Genomic DNA, 20356 nt, shown 5'->3' with positions numbered 1-20356 from the left:
TTAAGAGCAGAACTTGGGGCATAGCCACGTGCAGCAAGGATCTTGGGGGAGGGGAGGGAGGGGAGGGCAGTAATATTAGACCCAAGGGTCCTGGCTGAGTCTGGAGGCATCTGGGGCACAGCTTAGGGAGATGGGAAGCCTTTAATGGGCCAGCAGGGCCTGGGGCCAAGATGAAGTGGCCACAGAGTGTGGGCACCAGGCACTGGAGCTGTGGCAGGGACCGTGGACATCCTGCTGGTTCCCCCAAAACAGATGAGCCTGTCTACACTTCAGGGAACCACAGCGCAGGGTGTCCAGGGACTGGGAATGACAAGAGACCTTTCAGTGGAGGCCAGCATGGGGATTCCAGGCCCTTTCCTTGGCACCCTGAGGAAGGGGCGCCTCCCCCTGGGATACAGGTGTGGAAGGGGAATCTCTCATGACCCTGACAGGGAGTCTGCTGTCTGACTTAACTTTCTGCTTCATTTGCTTTCATGCCATCCAAAGGACGAGGGCTCCCAAAGCAAGAGGCAAAAGAACAAAACGATACATCTTTTTTTGCACCTCTGAGTTGTCCTGTGTAAATTCTGACCTCGCTTTAATTTGGCTTCTCCAGAGACAGGGGACAATGGAACCTGCAGAGCACACCTGACCTGGTCCATCCTGCGACAGTGACGCAAGAGAGGAAGCAGGGCAGCAGGGCCTCTTCTTCGCCAAGGGGAAGCTCTCGCCTGCCCTGAGATTAGCCAGGTGTGGTTGAAGGCTACTTTGATGGCAAACACAGCTATGGCTCTGAGGCTGTCTCCTCCCTACCCCATTTCTCTCGGACCACCGGCGAGTCAGTGACTTCTGCACCTCAGTTTCCCCAGATAAATGGGGCCCAGTAATAAGAATGGATGCTGAAGCGGCCTTGCAGAAGGGGACACACACGGGGAGAGGGTGGACCATTTATGGCAGAGCCTGCCACTCACACTGGCCCCAGCGCCACGTCTCACGCTAGCTCGCCCTCATCCCCAGCAGCCTGGGCCTCCCACACCTCACATCTCTTATGTGGGAGAACACAGACATGTGCCTGGAGCTAAAACACAGTGGCTCACGGGGAGACTCCCACTAAAACTTCCTGGAGGGAGCGTTAACAGTGAAGGGAGAACTGAAGCACTTGAGTGCGGCCCCACTGCCTGATGTGCTCTAGGGTCATTTTTTCTGCTCTTCACAGCTGAAGAAATGAGGCTGAAGGACCATTTTCAACACATCACTAAATCACATTCTCTTTCTCAAAGGATCTACAAGGGCCTCCTCTTGCCCCTCAAACAAAAATCCAAATTCCTCGGGCATCCATCATCTAACAGCCATCTTTCCTTGCCAGAACACCTACAATGTGCTCCCATTTTATATGTATCATCTAACTGAATCCATACAGGTAAGAAATACTGTCGCCCCTAGTTTGTAGATGGGGCTCAGAGAGGTTAAGTGAAATGTCCAAAGCTGCAGAGCTACCAGGCACCACCAAGGCTAAACCCACATTTGTCTGGGCTTAAAGACCAGATTCTCTCCCCTGCTGCCTTGCCAGTCTCCCATTACTCTCTGGTGTAGCCTCACGAAAGAGGAACCTCGTTTTTTTTGAGAAATGTCAGTCTTCAACCTAAAATGATAGAATTAGATTGATTTTTGGAGACACCACTAACTCTCCAAATAACACCTGTGGCCTTCTGTTATCCTTAATGCATCATCTTTTCATGTCCATAGCCATTTCATGTATATAAATCGTGTGTCTTCAACAAAGCCAAACACTGCTTTCCAGCAGGGGCCAGGTCTCTGCTTCTTTGTATCCCTCGCAGGACCCGTAATAGGTTAGGGGGACAGCACGCTAGGACTCTGCTCCTACTAATAATGACTCACAATGAGCTGTCACTCCATTTGTATCACTTATTCCTCAGAACAACGTCACAGATTAGACGGCATGGGATTATCTGCCATTTCGGGGATGAAACAATTGTGGCCAAGGAAGCTCAAACAGCCAAGAATTAGGTGGCAGGGGAGGAGGGTGAACTCAGGGCTTGGGGTTCCTTTCCTGCCACGCTGCTGGCTCTGGTCCATTTCCTGAGCTGTCCATCAGGGTTTCTGCCCAGTGCATTTGATTGTTTCCTGGCTTGCTGCTTTGTATTTCCATCCAGGACTCTCCTCTCTGATCAATCTTCCCTCTGATCAGTGTATAAGCTCTCCACCGTGTACTTTAGTCTCCACTTCATCTATACCCTTCAGAGCACCCACTGCCACATACCCCACAGATGCCTAATTAAGAAGCCTGTTGAATCAATGAATAACTTGTATCGTGTACCTGCTGATTTTCAAGAACAATCTAGGGCAGCATTTTCCAAAATGTGCTTTGAGTTCATATATCCCATAAAGAAAAGTTTCCGTGGTCAGATACATTTGGGAAATGCCACAATGGAGAACACCGTTTACATGAGCAAAATTAAGGGCTGAATGATGCCCTATGGTAAAGAAACAGGTGAAACCTACTTTATTCTGGATCTCCTCAAAATCCTGTGACCAGGCTCTTTCTTGTCCCTGCAGCATCCTTTACTTGGGGAACACCGGTCTAAGGAGCTCTGTGTGCTGGTGTAAACGTGCTAACTGAAGGGCGAGGCGCTTCCCCCTGTGAAGCTCTGGCGTGAAAGGATGTCCCAGACCAGGAAAGAAGATACAACTCAAATGAAAACAATTAGGCTGAGGAGAAGCAAGCAAACGTCGGGCCACAGAGAGGGGATCTGCAGTGATGGAAATACTGTTTTCGGGGTCTCTTCCGTGCTAGCTTGCAGACAAGGGGTTATACTATGGTGATTCATGTGAAATGCAGTGGCTTTCTACAGCCACGGCCATAAACAACAGCTCGTATGAAACTCAGGAGAGCCAAGTGGGTGTCCAGTGCTGGACGTTGAGGGGGAGAATGCAGGTGTCTTGGGATATCATGAGGGTCTCCTGCTTGATAACAGGAGGGCCTCAGGATACTTCCAGGAAGGAAAGGAGGGCCACAAATGTTCTGCTGCAAAGCAGCGTAAACAGGTCTTCACAACGGAATGTGAGGTGTGTGGCTATAAAGAGCTGGATTGTCCTGTGGGGGGGAAGGAAAAGGGGTCTCACTGCTCTCTTTAAGGGGTCCTGGGCCAGCTTGGCCAGAAGAAAGCAGAGATGCCGTGGAGACTCAGCAGGTAATGCTTCCCCTCTTCGCAACTTTCATTCTGCAAACTCACTGTATTTCTTTTCTAATTTTTTTTTTTTTTTTTTTTAATTTTTGGCCATGCCACACGGCTTCTGGGATCTTAGCTCCCCGACCAGGGATCACACCCGCGCCCTTGGCAGTGAAAATGCGGAGTCCCAACCACTGGACCACCAGGGAATTCCCTCATTGTATTTCTGAAGGGCGTGTCTCTCTAGTCACCTTGGGAAAAATGTTAAAAGAAACCTTACTTTTATTCCAAGGAATACATTCCTTTCCAGCAGAAAGAAGTCACCTGCAGTGTGGCTACATCTCTTGTCACTCCTGCACTCCCTCTGCATAGAGAAGCCAGGAGTTGAAAGCTACACGCGGGCTCAGGCAACTTAAACTTTGAGGCCTGTGTTACCAGACTCCCCTCCTTCTCCTCAGCTAGGGGCCTCTGGTAGCTGCTGGAAGAAACAAGAAACCGCAAGTGCTTCCTTTCATCACCCAAGAGTTCAGGGCTTTGTAATTATCTCAGTGACATTTAGAGAGAATCTGCTTAAAGCCATTTATAGCTGTACTTCTCCGAGGCTGCTTTCAGCCTCACCTAGAAACTCCAGGAGTCACATTTCAGCATGCAAATGAGACTCAACTTTCCTGAATTTAACCTTCAAAGTCACAAAGAGCCTGGGGTGGAGGTAACATTCACAGACCCTAACGCTTTTAATCTACCGCCACTGTCCCCCCTGGCTCTTGCGATGTCCCTGGAACCCAGTTCTTTCTACTAAATATTCTGGAATTTTTCAACAAATTAGAGCATAAAGCTGGCTCTGAAGAAGCCCGGTTAATGCCTCTGTTTTATTTAACTCCTGTATTTTTGTTTGTTTCAAATTACTCCCATTAGAATATCAGCTCTGTGAAGACAGGAACCTTCTCTGTCAGCTCATTGCTGTCTCTCAGGGCCAAGCATCATATCTGTGGCAGAGGCTCAATAGATCTTCGTTGAAGGAACACTAAATGAGTGAATGAATGGATGAATGAATGAAATGATGAAGAAGGAAAAATAATTTAGCTTCTGGGAAAAGTCAGGGTTATATCAACATATGGCTTTTATAGGTTAATGTTGCCAAGGGCCTTCCCCTTAAATAGGGAGATAGGGATAGAAAGACAGATAGGGAAAGGGAGAGAGACAGAGAGAGACAGAGACACAGGTACACAAGCTGGAAACATGGGTCTTGCTGGCCCTTAAAGGTGCTCCTGGGGACTTCCCTGGGGGTCCAGTGGTTAAGACTCCACACTTCCACTTCAGGGGTCACAGGTTCGAACCCTGGTCAGGGAACTAAGATCTGCACGCATTGCCGTGTGGCCAAAAAAAAAAAAAAAACAACAACAAAAAAAACGTCTCACCGCCAAGGCCTGCATATGTGGGTTTGGTTTCATTTTTTTTTTTTTTGCGGTACGCAGGCCTCTCACTGCTGTGGCCTCTCCCGTTGCGGAGCACAGGCTCTGGACGCGCAGGCTCGGCGGCCATGGCTCACGGGCCCAGCCGCTCCGCGGCATGTGGGATCTTCCCGGACCGGGGCACGAACCCGTGTCCCCTGCATCGGCAGGCGGACTCTCAACCACTGCGCCACCAGGGAAGCCCTTGGTTTCATTTTAGAGCATATTTAGAAATTTGGGCCCAGAGTGGTACAGAAGGTTGTAGGTAAAAAGTTAAATCCTATGAGCCACAGTAACATCAAATGTTTATACACTCAAGAAGAAGCAAGCATATTTTATTCCCTCTTTAGAAATCAAAGTCTACCCTTACAGATCCAGGGACTAGAGAAGGGTGCTCTCAGCCCTCTCTCAAGAATCCATGCTCTGAATTGCTATTAAATTTTCCCCTTTAAAGTAGGAGTAGCAATGGCTTTTATTGGGACCTTATAATATTTTTATACGAGGCACCTAAATCTTCCACACAGATACTCATCATAGCTATAAAAGTTTTCATTAGTATTTGTAAGTTGATGCTAATTTTCCTTTTTATATTTTCACAAAGAAAACAAAGGAGGTTTTATTCATATTTATAGCCCTTGTTCTCCTAATCTGTGATGAACTGAAGAAAGGTAAGATCCTAACCATGTCTAATCCACAAAACTCCTTTCCCCGTGATTTACGGGGGCTCACACTTCCAGGCGGGGAGCTGCCCTGTCTGCTTATTGCCTCGGCTGACCCTTAGGGAGACCCGATCTCAGGTTATTTCCAGTCAGTGATGTTTACAGCATACTTGGAAAGTTCTGGAAGTCAAGATAGAGAATTTTGGGACCATAAGAGATGAAGTTTCTAGACTTCAAAGGAAGCTCTGTGATTAGGAGCACTGTGAGGAGGGGCTGGGGGAAATGAGCCTAAACCAACCCCGGCAGGCTGCCAGGAGGTGGTGGCCTAGAGAGGTCATGGCGCCTCGCAGGCCAGTGTCATAGCACTGAGGCTGGAGGAGCAGGAGGTGTGAGAACCACAGTCGGAGGAGGACTGACCTCGCTCACCGGGTCAGGGAGAAGCAGGCAGGGGAGGCCTGTGTGTCCTTACCTCAGGGCTGGAGTAGTGGGGAGGCTTGCTGCCCTCACTCTCGCTGGAGCTGCTCTCGGTCTCTGAGTCAGATCCTGAGCTGCTCTCCGAGTCGCTGGAGGAACTGCTGCCGCTGCTGCTGCTGCCGCTGCTGCTGCCCTTGCTGGAGGGCACGGAGGCCCTGCAGTTGGCCTGCGGGAGGCCGGCACTGTCAGCCCATGAGGCCCCGGGAAGGAAAGGGGAGGAAAGCCAAGTGAGCAAACACACATACACCACCGAGCGAGCTGTTGTTCCACCAGCCTGCGCATCTGTCAGCGTCACCTGAAGCTCCAGAGCCACTGTCAAGGTCAAAGCAGCCTCACAGTTAAAACAATGGATGCACAGAAATTAAATTGGGAGTGAAAGTCGGTGCCACTTGGTAATCAGGCACTCGTCAGTGTGACTAGTTTGTGTGATCATTTTAGAGGGGAAGGTGGTGTAATTACAGAAGGACTGTTTCTATTTTGCTCCTATTTCTGGGAATGGCTTTTCAAATGCATTCCCGATTCCAATCACCGACAAAAAGGCAAGGAAATCTAAAATGCTTGAAATATTTTGTAAAGAACGAAAATGCCTGTTTGCTTTATTTTAGGAAGTGGGCTGTGAGGAAGGGCACAGTGTCCTGCTCTGTGCTCTCACGGCCTGCTGGGAGGTTCTGGAGACGGCGGGACCGACAAAGTTGTCTTGCTTCCCACCTCTTCCTGCCCACAGAGTCGAGTCCTGTAGTCTTTACAGGAGCCAGCTTGCTGTATAAACAGTAATTTTCCTTTGAGCCCTTTATTAAAGAACTGAAGATCCCTCACTCACACACTTTTAAATATCCTAGACTTTAAAATTCAACCCCAGTACAGTGGCTTATAGCAATACTATTTTGAATTATACTCAATGTTCGTATCCCTGCTGAAATTTGCCAGAAAGTTACATACTCAAATTATAGACTCAAAGAGAACAGGAAACATGGACACTTCTCATGGTAATTAATTAACCGCAAAAATTCAAATCACACACATCCACCCAAACAGTGAGCCAAAAAGAAAGTTTCAATACTCACATAATAGTCAACATCTTCAAAGTCCTTTATTAATTGCATTGAAACACACCTGACTGTTTTTTTGAGGTCAAACTCTAAACCCAGAAAATGCAGTGACCGCTTTTTAAATGTCGAGTCAGCAAATATCTGGTTGCCCCTTCCAGCTGGGACCACTGCTTCAACAGGATGAATGCGAGTGAAGGCCCAGGGCTGAGGGAACTTGTCAGAGAGTTTATGGTCTCAAGTGCAAATCAGCCAGGACAAGGTAAAGGACCCTTTTCACCCGCCCCTTAAATCTTTGACAAATGCTTTGCTCAAGGACAGAGTCTCATAAATCCTCAGTGTTGGGGCAGGGATGGGGGGGGGGGTTGTTTAAAACTCACTGGAACCTTGCTTCTCCCAGAGGAATGATAAGACAAGAAACTATCTTACAGGATGTACCTGAAAGTCAAAGCACTGTTTTGAACTGCAGGCTTAGGGAAAAATGGAGTTTGAACATAACCTTCCCTAGTGGTTTTTATTTCTTCTGCCAATGTCATGGTCCATACCTACTGTCTGACAAAATTCTTCAACATCAGACAACATCTGCACCTTTACGCCTTGCCTGAGCTGCAACAATTCCTTTTCCAGCCTGCTGTTTGTTCTGGTGTTGAGTGAGGGATCCTGGATCTTTTTACAGAGGCTGGGAAGGGGCGGTTAGTGATCAAAGGGTTGTAATATTTCTTTCTTCCCTTATGAACTAAAATCCATCTTTCCTGGCAGCTGAGTCGACATGGCTACTATCAATGGAGTCATTAAAAAAAAAAAAAAAAGAAGGTTATTAGATTGTGACTGAACACGAACCGCTGGGATCCATGTTAACAGTGTGTCAGGAAGTCCCCCAAACACTAGGGGAAAACTCCAAAAACAAACAGACAAAAACCCACCCCAACCCAAACAAACCAACCAAAACGTAAAAACTCCCCAGAGCCAAGCAACACATGGTGGAGGAAAGAGGTCTGTCTCCCCGCCACACCCTGGAATGACATTTGCTGAAGACTAGGAAATTAAGAGAAATAAAGAGCATTTTGATTGGTTTTATATGATGGTCAAAGGCTTTGATCACCAAGCGGTACATTCTCCCACTTTCATTCCGACAACAAAGGACACTGAAGCCACTGCTGTGTGCACCTGGTTCCTGTGTTTGCGGCAGAGGCAGCAATGTGTGTGCAGTTCCCTGGGGCTTGCACCACCAAGTGACTGTCTTTTGAAAAGCTGCACTTTAATTTCTGGGAAAACGTCCATTAAACAGTTCCTGTGCCGCCTTCCTTTTCTGACTGCTGTCCTATCGTAATGAGACCCACTAGCCCAGCGAGACAGAGTCTCTGATCTGAATTAGATTGGCAGAAAAGCCTCAGAGTTTTATGTTTTCCTTCCTTAAATTAGGAAATTGACTTAAAATGACAGTTTTACTGGCGTAATTATTATTTGTTTTTGAAACCGTCGGGAAAACCAAGAATTTCAGGTTTTCTTCCTGCTTTGCTTTGAAGCGCTGTGAGGCCCCAGTCCTCTGGAGTCAGGGCTGAATACATTCATGTTTCAATGGTCCCGGTGGAGACAGTGTCGCTGGAAGCAATCCACGTCAAGGATGGGGGCAGGCTTGTGTGCAAGGGCTCTGGTGGTTCCAGTTGTGGGATCAAGATAACTACCCCTACCTGCAGAAAGCCTGCTCCATTAACTAGCCTTTTTGTGGGTCTCTGGGGGACAGCTGGTCATTCAGGACTCGGCACAATGACTGCTCTCGCCATGAGCGCGTGCAGTTGCTTTGCCTCTGCTGGGGGAGCTGCAGCAGCCAGGGTGGCAGAATAAAGAAGCCGGGGATGGTCATCACTGCAGATGAGAACTAACAGAAGGATGGGCTCAGTTAAGCCAGGAAGGCTCTTTGGAGTCATGGAATCAAGAAGATAGAAAAAGACATATCAGATAGACCCTCCTGAAAGAAGACTTTAAGCTTTATATATTTAAAATTGCAAAGTTTGGTGTGCTTACTAGTTGTCACGTTTCCATACCAAAGACGCTAACAATTCTTTCAACTTAATTTAAAAAGCAACTTTTTTCTGAAATGATAACATGGATTGATTGACATGATGACACAGCACTGGACAATTTTTAGGAGAGTTCTTGGACCCTCTGCTATTTGAGGAACATGGTGCCACTGAAAACGTGTGGGCATGAAAACATCATTGAGGTCGTGGAATAAAAGGCTTTGTGTCACCAAACTTAGCACAGTGCCTGGGAATAATAGGTATTCACCTATGATTACAAAATGAAAGAATCAATAGAAAAAAGTCTATCACTAGGTTAATGAGTTAAAGGAAAAAGGATTTAACCTTTCAAAAAGGTTACAATCTCTCTTTTCCTATAAAAAAACACTTAAGGGGATTTCAGCCCCTCTTGTGCTTTTCCAATGTTAACACCACTTCCTTGCACAGAATGTCTTTAAATGTACTCTAGATTTCATCTGCTATATAATATGAGCCCAGTTCTCCCCTGGATGGTTTATTTACTTCTGGTATTTTGATTTCATGAAATGTTTTGCTGGTTTTGTGAGTGGCCAAGACCAAATCCACGTTTGGGAGAGTCCCAGCTTTATTCTAAATGATCTGCTTCCTGTGTTCCCTCCTTTAGCTGCAGTGACACATTCTTTTCCGAATCTGGCCTGGGCTGAATCTGAATACAGACAGTAAAAGAAGAGGTCTGGAACCTAAATGCCTGCATCTTACAGGCATGGGTGCTCCTGCCAAGTATATTGTGGGGTCTGGGTAAATATCCAAAGTTGTTCACGAGCTTTGAACTAACAAGGAACTTGGAGGCAGGCTCTGTGCCTAGTGGGCACTGCGTGGATGGCCGTGATGCCCAACAGCCTGTGGGCACACCACTGGGATGGACGAAAGGTTAATAATTTAGAAGAGGTCCCAGCTCCCTCTCATTCAACACTCCGGATGAACTCAACACATGCTTGATTTCTAAAGTGTAATCAATGCCCTGGCAATGGTGTTCCTTTACTGTTGGCATCTCTATTGACATGAACTGATCTAAAATTATAATCACATAATGAGACATGAAAATGGAAAGCTGGCACAAGGAGGTTCGCTGATGGGACTGCTGGTCTTGTACTAAAAGTTTTTGTTAGCTCTGTAATACCTCCAGGAACAAGTCCTCTATTAAACACAGCTTTTGAAGCTCTTCATGGTCTGGCCTCAATCAAGTCTTCAGCCACACCTCATAGGGTGCACCCCCAAACCTTGTCTATAATAAATTTCTCACCGTTTTGACAACCTGTGTGCCTCTGCATGCGCTATTTTCTATGCTACGAAGCCCTCTCTCCCTTTCTTCTTCTGGGTACCTCCAACTCACTCTTCAGGACTTGGTTGCAAATATTACCCTATTCTGTAAAGTTTTTCTCAATTCCCCCAGGAAGAGTTAATATTTCCTCCCCTGAGCCCCTTAGCACATCACCTATTTTTCTTTTGTAGCCCTTACCATACTAAGGATAGGAATTATCTACTTTATCCTTGTATCCCCAGTGCTAGCAGGTGGTGCGGCATGAATAGGCTGTCAACAACGTTCAACTGAATGAATGAAAGAAAAATGATTCTTGACACAGTAAGTCAATGCATTTTATTATACTATGAAATAGCCTATGAGATGTTCATTTATTCACATATGTAGTTTTTCTGTTGCCTTGGGGCTGCCAAAGATTTCATAAAACAGATGACTTAGAGAGCTACTATCTATATCACTGGCTGAAAATCCAAAACCTACAGGGGTCAGGCAAGTAGCATAAATGAGTGAAGTGTCCAGTTATAAGAGAAACAAATGCCTAACACACGATGATAAAGACAGTGGACCCTTGGCTCCCCAGTGGGAAAGTGTCAAGCTGGACAGTCCTGACTGGTCTACTGCTTCCCCAGGCCAGCGGATCTCTGCCACGCGGAAATGAGAGCCAGTGTTACCAAATCCTTCAATTTTTCTTTTTCAGAGGAAGCCCCAAATCCTGATGTTTATATCAAATCTCCTGATTTTAAAATGCTAGTAACTAATTTGAGAATTTTTAACAATGAAAAGTTTCATTTTATTTTTTGCAATGAGACACATCTGTAGGTCAGATGAGGCCTGTGGGGTACCAGTTTGAGACTCGCTAATCTATGTCTTACTCTTGCACCTTCTGAAAGCCTAAGGTGGTTCCATTTAGAAGAGACACAAAGAGACCACAACCAGGAGTTTCGCCTCTCTCAGGGATTCAGGTTCACAGGGACAAACAGGAGGTTAGCCAAATACACTTATTCTCTCAGCCCGCTTATTTAAACATCTAAAATTTAAAAAAAATTACTGATTCAGCAAGAAAAATCTCAAACCGTACACTTAAAGCAACTAGAGAAAGAAGAACAAAACCCAAAGTTAGTAGAAGGAAAGGAATTATAACGATCAGAGCAGAAATAACTGAAATAGAGACAAAGAAAACAATAGCAAAGATCAATGAAACTAAAAGCTGGTTCTTTGAGAAGATAAACAAAATTGATAAGCCTTTAGTCAGACTCATTAAGAAAAAAAGGAAGAGGACTCAAATCAATAAAATTAGAAATTAAAAAGGAGAAGTTACAACGGACACCTCAGAAATACAAAGGATCATCAGAGACTACTACAAGCAACTATATATGCCAATAAAATGGACAACCTAGAAGGAATGGACAAATTCTTAGAAAGGTATGACCTTTCAAGACTGAACCAGGAAGAAAGAGAAAATATGAACAAACCAATCACAAGTACTGAAATAGAACTGTGATTAAAACTCTTCCAATAAACAAAAGCCTAGGACCAAATGGCTTCACAGGCAGATTCGATTAAACATTTAGAGAAGAGTTAACACCTACCCTTCGGAAACTCTTCCAAAAAAACTGCAGAGGAAGGAACACTCCCAAGCTCATTCTACGAGGCCACTATCGCCTGGATACCAAAACCAGACAAAGATATAACACAAAAAGAAAATTACAGGCCAATATCACTGATGAACATAGATGCAAAAATCCTCAACAAAATACTAGCAAACTGAACCCAACAACACATTAAAAAGAATCATATGACATGATCAAGGGGGATTTATCCCAGGGATGCAAGGATTCTTCAATATATGCAAGTCAACTGATGTGATACACCACATCAACAAAAAGAAGAATAAAAACCATATGATCATCTCAATAGATGTAGAAAACGCTTTTGACAAAATTCAACACCCATTTATGATAAAAACTCTCCAGAAAGTGGGCATAGAGGGAACCTACCTAAACACAATAAAGCCCATATACTATAAACCCACAGCAAACATCATTCTCAATGGTGAAAAACTGAAAGCTTTTCCTCTAAGATCAGGAACAAGACAAGAATGTCCACTCTCACCACTATTATTCAAAATAGTTTTGGAATTCCCGACCTTGGCAATCAGAGAAGAAGAAGAAATAAAAGGAACCCAAATTGGAAAAGAAGTAAAGCTGTCACTGTTTGCAGATGACATGACACTATACATAGAAAATCCTAAAGATGCTACCAGAAAACTGCTAGAGCTCATCAATGAACTTGGTAAAGGTGCAGGATACAAAATTAATACACAGAAATTTCTTGCATTCCTATACACTAACAGTGAAATATCAGAAAGAGAAATTAAGGAAACAATCCATTTACCATTGCATCAAAAAGAATAAAATACCCAGAAATAAACCTACCTAAGGAGGCAAAAGACCTGTACTCATAAAACTGTAAGATAATGATGAAAGAAATCAAAGATGTCACAAACAGATGGAGAGATATACCATGTTCTTGGATTGGAAAAATTAATATTGTAAAAATGACTATACTACCCAAAGCAATCTACAGAGTCAATGCAATCCCTATCAAATTACCAATGGCATTTTACACAGAATTAGAACAAAAAATTTTACAATTTGTGTGGAAACACAAAAGACCACAAATAGCCATAGTAATCTTGAGAAAGAAAAACGGAGCTGATTTTAGACTATACTACAAAGCTACAGTAATCAAAACAGTATGGTATGGGCACAAAAACAGAAATATAGAACAATGGAACAGGATAGAAAGCCCAGAGATAAACCCACGCTCCTATGGTCACCTAATCTACGACAAAGGAGGCAAGGATATACAATGGAGAAAAGACAGTCTCTTCAATAAGCAGTTCTGGGAAAACTGGACAGCTACATGTAAACAAATGAAATTAGAACATTCCCGAACATCAAACACAAAAATAAACTCAAAATGGATTAAAGACCTAAATGTAAGGCCAGATACTATAAAACTATTAGAGGGAAACATAGGCAGAACACTCTTTGACATAAATCACACCAACATCTTTTTGATCCACCTCCTAGACTAATGAGAATAAAAACAAAAATAAACAAATGGGACCTAATGAAACTTAAAAGCTTTTGCACAGCAAAGGAAACGATAAACAAAACGAAAAGACAACCCTCAGAATGGGAGAAAATATTTGCAAATGAAGCAACTGACAAGGGTTTAATCTCCAAAATACACAAACGGCTCATGCAACTCAATATCAACCAACAAAACAACCCATTCAAAAAATGGGTGGAAGATCTAAATACACATTTCTCCAAAGAAGACATACAGATGGCCAAAAAGCACATGAAAAGATGTTCAACATCACTAATTATTAGAGAAATACAAATGAAAGCTACAAGGAGGTTTCACCTCACACCAGTCAGAATGGCCATCATCAAAAAATCTACAAACAATAAATGCTGGAGAGGGTGTGGAGAAAAAGGAACCCTCCTACACTGTGGGTGGGAATGTAAATAGGTACAGCCACTGTGGAGAACAGTATGAAGGTTCCTTAAAAAACTAAAAATAGAGCTACCATATGATCCAGCAATCCCACTCCTGGGCATATATCTGGAGAAAACCATAATTCGAAAAGATACATGCACCCCAATGTTCATTGCAGCACTATTTACAATAGTCAGGACATGGAAGAAAGCTAAATGTCCATCAACAGAGGAATGGATAAAGAAGATGAGGTACATATATATAATAGAATATTACTCAGCCATAAAAAAGAACGAAATAATGCCATTTGCAGCAACATGGATGGACCTAGAGATTGTCATACTGAGTGAAGTAAGTTAGACAGAGAAAGACAAATACCATATGATATTGCTTATATGTGGAATCTAAAAAAAATGATACAATGAACTTATTTACAAAACAGAAACAGAGTCACAGAGGTAGAAAACAAACCTATGGTTACCAGGGGATAAGGGGGAGGAGGGATAAATTGGGAGACTGGGATGGACATATACACAACTACTATATATAAAATAGATAACTAATAAGGACCTACTGTATAGCACAGGAAACTCTACCCAATACTCTGTAATGACCTATATGGGAAAAGAATCTAAAAAAGAGGGGTATATGTATATGTATAACTGAATCGATTTACTGTACACTGGGAACTAACACAACATTGTAAAGGAACTATACTCCACTAAAAATTTTTTAAAAATTTATCAAGTGGAAAGGAACCCTCTCTCAGTACTTCCAACCTCCAGCTCTGATTAATTGTATCAAAAGATGATGAATGAAACAACCAAGCAGGTCTCTTCTATAGTCACTGTCCATTTTATCACCCAGTCAAATTAGGCATTACTTAATTTAGTTAAAAACCATTATTGTGGAAATTAAGCTCTGATTTTAAAAGTCTGTGTACCAAAGCTAGAAAGAACAGGTATATAGATAGCCTTGTGAGAAAAATGACTCAAATAAGTGCGGTTCTAAAAATGTTAAGGATAAAAAGGTGGGTGGTTCTTTAAATTTATGTTCAGAGTAAATGGCATGGGGGTGAGGGATGATACTAGTGTGACCTTTGCTGAGAATTCACTTGGTGCCAGGTACTGCAGAGCCACAGCATGTGTGTGTGTGTGTGTGTGTGTGTGTGTGTGTGAGAGAGAGAGAGAGAGAGAGAGAGAGATTGAGAGAGAGAGAGGAGGGACTTGACAGACACTCAGCCAGGCAGAGAGCTTGGAACAGAGGAGTCAGCTTCTCCCAGGAGAAAAGTGTAACTGTCAGAAACCATACAGAATCATAAAAAGTAGATGAAATCAGCTATGAGAAACTGTAATGCAAGTTACAATACCACTTGTTGACAATGCAAAAACTGCACGTTTTTCATTAATCTACAAAACCAAACAAAGAAAAGTTCTACAAATAAATCAGAAAGGAGCACCCAGACCCCAGGGGAACACAACAGCCATATCCCAACACAAAATAGCAACTCAGGACAACGGACAATACCTCCTTCGAGACCAGAGACCCTCAAGATTTCTGTAGTTGTTACTTTATGCCTTGGTCTCCTTCTTACAGGGTAGGTATTATTCTGTCTCCTTCTAGGTAGGGACAATATGGATCCTAATAAGGGACAGAGCTGAGATTCTACTTCTAGAAATTTACCCTATGAAAATAATCAGGTATGTTTAAAAACATTTATCTACAAGGATATGGGCTCTTATCATATTTGCAACAGGAAAGGATTTGTAAACAACCAAAATGCCCAACACTAGGGGATTATACACCCTTATGAGAATACTTTTCAGTACTATGTAGTCATTGTAAACATATTAGAGTGGGCTTCCCTGGTGGCGCAGTGGTTGAGAGTCCGCCTGCCGATGCAGGGGACACGGGTTCGTGCCCCGGTCCGGGAGGATCCCACATGCCGCGGAGTGGCTGGGCCCGTGAGCCATGGCCGCTGAGCCTGCGCGTCCAGAGCCTGTGCTCCGCAGTGGGAGAGGCCACAACAGTGAGAGGCCCACATACCGCAAAATAAACAAACAAACAAAAAAAACCATATTAGAACAGAATATTTACTGTTGTGAAAAATTCTCACTCTGTATTTGTGAAGCAATGGGCTTTCCAGTCATCTGAGGGCAGAGAAATAGATCAGGACTACTTAAGTGTTAAACCCTGCTTTTTCCCTGGGACAGAGGATGGGGTTTCGCTGACTCAGGGTTTTGCTTAAGAATCAGAGGGTCCCACTGTCTGTAAACAGGCTCTGACAAGGGATTATTAAGAACACAGACTGTGTAAGTCTTCTTGACTGGATATGTGAGGTCCAAGCGTAAAAGGATTGAGGTGTAGGTGCTCTGTTACAACCTCCAAGGGCACCTGGGGTACACCTGTTCCAGCTTTGTCTCAGCTGTGTTTCTGAATTCTTTGCCAAATTAGTGAAGGACCTCACAGGATATCTGTACATGGTCTTTCCCTGACAGTCTGCTGGCTACAAAGTAGCATGATCGTAATTACATAAAAAATTTATACAGAGAAAAAAACACTGTAAGGATATATACTCAAATGTTAACTGTGGATACTTTCTGATGGTGGAATTATAAGGATAAATATTTTGTGAACTTTCTTATTTTTTCCAGTTCTTCATTTTTTCACCGACAGAACATATGCTACCTTTTAAATGTCTATTTCATTGTGGAAGATGATTCTACTACTATATGGTTGAATTTAGCTTGCTACTATTTTAGCTAGCATTTTGGGAAGATCTATGTTTATAGGTGAACTTGACATATGTTTACATTGATCTATTTTATATTTGCGGGCAATTTTTGGCAGGTTTTGCATCACGGTGGTTTTAGCTTCAAGGAATATATTGGATAGTGTTTTACCTTTCATAGTGTTCTGTCTATAAGAAAAGCTTATATAGTATGAGAATTATCTGTTCCTTGAAAGTTTAGAACTTATCGCCAGTAATAACACCTAGTCATAAAGTCTTTTAGAATGGCAGTTCTTCGGTTTATTCTACAATTTATTTCTTGGTTTGTCCATTTCTTGTCAATTCTGTTAATTTTTTTTCAAAAAATTCTATTTAATTTATATTTTCAAGTTTATTCTACAAAATTTATATAAGTCTCTTAAAATAAAAAATTGTATTTATTCTAAATTTCTTTTTCTCTCCCCTTTTTCTTTATTATATTTTGCCAAGGGTTTGTCTATTTTATATTATTTTCAAAGAAACAGCTCTTGATCTATATAATAATTGGACTATTTTCTGGCCTTGCTTCCTTCTACATTTTTCAGGATTACTTTATAATACTTTTATAAACTCCTTGAACTTCTTGAGTTGTTCATCTTGGCTATTTAAAAAACTATTTATTTATTTATTTGGCTGCACTGGGTATTAGTTGCGGCACATGGGATCTTTTAGTTGCGGCATACGAACTCTTAGTGTGGCGTGTGGGATCTAGTTCCCTGACCAGGGATCAAACGTGGGCCCCCTGCACTGGGAGCGTGGAGTCTTAGCCACTGGACCACCAGGGGAGTCCCTATCTTAGCTATTTTTATTCTTTCTTAATAACGGAAGCTTTGGGAACTATCATTTTGCCTTTGAACATTCCTATGGTTGCAGGTGATCATCCTCATTATGCTGTGTTTTTCATTTCTTTACTTTCTAAATAGATTGTTGTAGTAGTTTCAAATATTCCTTTAATCAAATAGTTATCTAGAAGATTGCTCTTCAGTACCAGATGACAATTAAGAAGGATAAACATTATGTTTAGGTCCAAAAATAAGCATGGGGGATATAGTTTAGCCTATGTAAAAACTTCAGGCAGGATGGTGGCTTCAGCCTGAAGGGGGACTCCAAGGGCTCAGATAAGACAATCTGTTAAAGGTAAGAAAAAAGGGGCAGGGAACTAGGATGGGAGTAGGGAATGGCTTGGGGAAGGGATTAAGGTCATAAAGAAGACTTATTCAGCATGGCACATATCCTAAGGTCTCTGAAAATTTCTGCTGGTCTTAGGGGAGGATAAAAGTCAACAGAACTTGCCACATTCAGCAGGAGAGAAATCCAGTAATATAGGAGGTCTATAAACTTGGACATAAATCATGCCTCATATTTCAAAGCTGATCCCATGGTAGCATACGGAATACTTTGTGTTACAAGCCAAAGAAACCAGAAATCCTCCTGACCAGTCAATGGGGCCATTTACATAGTTCTATCAAGGAATGAAGAACTAATGCCCAAATTCTAATTTTATGAAAGGCTTTGGAACATAAGGCTTGATCATCAAGTTCAAACACCAGAGAGCACAGATGTCACCTCATGGGGCCCTTGTCATGTTCCAGATTTCTGACCTTTATGACATCAAATGTTACAAATGACAGTAAGCCATTAATTCTTTTTTTTTTTAAATTTTTATTTATTTTTGGCTGCATTGGGTCTTCGTTGCTGCATGCAGGACTTCTGTAGTTGCGGTGAGCGGGGGCTACTCTTCGTTGCAATGCATGGGCTTCTCATTGCGGTGGCTTCTCTTGTTACGGAGCACAAGCTCTAGGTGTGTGGGCTCAGTAGTTGTAGTGCACTCGGTAGTTGTGGCTTGCAGGCTCTAGAGCTCAGGCTCAGTAGTTGTGGCACACGGGCTTAATTACTCCACTGCATGTGGGATCTTCCCGGACCAGGGATTGAATCTGTGTCCCCTGCACTGGCAGACAGATTCTTAATCACTGCACCACCAGGGAAGTCCCGCCATTAATTCTTAACCAGCTGTCTGGTGCTCTGGTTCCTTAGCTTAGAGGGGTGCCATGGTTTGGGAAATCTGTTTGAACAGCACCAAAACATTCCTTTAGGATTCCTGAGGTTACAGCATTACTGCCCAACTAATAATACTTGCTAAGGAATGTCAGTTCTTCTGTTCTGGTCAGCCCTGCTTTTGGATTTACCTGATTTTCTTTTTAGGGATGGGTGAAGAATTTTCTCTTCCAGATGAACCAAGAGAAAAAAAAGTTATTGCTTGGAGTTCTGGGTCATATTTGGAACAAAGTTTTACTTTCAGTTGACTAAAGACCCACATGTGACCCAACCAAAGAGGATGACATTTCACAAATAAAGGAAAAATACAATAATGTACAAATATTCATTGGTTCCCAAATAGTCCTGGACCCGTTGATATTTTTTTCTGTTTCTAAAATATTTAATTAGTTTACTTTAAAATAAAGGCCTGTCGGAGAACATTCTCCACCCAGCTATCTTCTCTGGACTGAAGGCTTTGAATGATCAAACCCGGGCCCCCTGCATTGGGAGCACGGAGCCTTACCCACTGGACCACCAGGGAAGTCCCATCTATGTTTAATCTTCTGAGGAACTGTCAGACGGCTTTCCAAAGCAGTTGTTCCATTCTGCATTCCCAGCAGGAGGGTATGAGGGTTCTAATCTCTCTACATGCCTGCCAACACCTGTTACTGTCCATCTTTATGATTCTAGTCATAGTGGTAGGTGTGGAGTAGGAACTCATTGTGACTTTGTTGTGCGTCTGTCTCATGATATTGAGCATCTTTTCATGTACTTATTTGCCACGTGTGTGTCTTCTTTGGACAATGTCTATTTAAGTCCTTTGCCCTTCAAAAATTCTTCATTAATGAATTATAATAGTTCTTTATATAATCTAAATAAAAGTCCCTTGTCAGATATACAATTTGAAAATATTTTATCCTGCATGTGGGTTGTCTTTTCCCTTTCTTGATGATATTGTTTGCAGCAAAAACACTTTAATTTGGATGTAGTCCAATTAATCTAATTTCTTGTCCTTACTTGACTACTTTTAATAGTAATAAGTGCTTGAATTTATATGGTTCGTTAACATTTTTCAAAGCATTTTCTTTTCAAGTCCCTCCTCTGAGTCTCACGATAAACCTATAAAGTAGCAAAGTCATTATGTCTACTTTACAGAAGGCAAAACAGAGAGATTAAGTGACCTACTCAAAGCTGCACACCTCGTTAGTGGAGGAGAGAGGCTACAACCCAGATCTTAGGCTCCTAACGCTAACCTGTACTCTGTGTAGAGCCAGACTTTCCCAGCAAGTGAGATAAATTATTGGCGTTTCTGGCCTCAGATACATTTAGAGAATTTTTACCACGTGAGGCAGACTGTTGGGTAGGCTTTAGAATCAGATGGACAGACCCAGATGGACATTTGACCTCCTCTGCTTGCTGGCTGTGTGACCTTGGGGAAGTTACTTAACCTCTCTGAGACTCAGCTGCCTCACTGGATTAACGAGGTAATAACAGTGCTGACCTCACAGGGCTGCTAGGTGGACCAAATGAGAACATGCTTGTAATGTTCTTAGCACAGTGCCGAGCATGTCGCAAGTGCTCAATACATAAGGTTAATACCGGTCTTTAATTTTTAAGAACTCTAATACTTCTTCCAACATGGCAGCCCAAACAAACAGGAATTCCTCCAGTTTACTGGCGTTCTTAACTCACTTCACCCATCTGGTCACTCCATGGGGTTATAAAATGTCTGATCAGGAAAAAACCTGGGAGATTAGCTACTCTTGTCTCCCCAGAAAAGGAATGTCCAAAATGACTCAGCAAATGAGCTTTCCAACACTACTTCTTAGAAGTCTCCTATTTCCGTAAACCTGGCTGTTTTAGTGCAGAGCTCCAGACGGCTGTGGCCTTGAACGAGGTCAAAGGCAGCTCCCAAGGG

At 42.9% G+C, this 20356-nt stretch overlaps 1 protein-coding gene across 9 annotated transcripts in view; it reads right to left on the bottom strand.

Moving 5' to 3' along the window:
- Positions 1-20356, bottom strand: part of AFF3 (ALF transcription elongation factor 3) — a 605847-nt gene that overhangs the window by 43879 nt on the left and 541612 nt on the right. For all 9 annotated transcript variants that reach the window (XM_089922650.1, XM_089922649.1, XM_089922648.1 and 6 more), the window contains one exon: positions 5750-5936. In XM_089922650.1, coding sequence (XP_089778776.1) covers positions 5750-5936 — 187 coding nt within the window. The remainder of the gene's footprint in view (positions 1-5749; positions 5937-20356) is intronic.

The sequence above is a fragment of the Delphinapterus leucas genome, chromosome 13 (assembly GCF_059928025.1).
Source record: "Delphinapterus leucas isolate spDelLeu-1000000601 "Yukka" chromosome 13, BTC_Dleu_Yukka2, whole genome shotgun sequence".
In the NCBI taxonomy this organism is placed as follows: Eukaryota; Metazoa; Chordata; class Mammalia; order Artiodactyla; family Monodontidae; genus Delphinapterus; species Delphinapterus leucas.
Note: the sequence above shows the minus strand (reverse complement) of the source record. Positions and strands in the feature narration are given on the sequence as shown.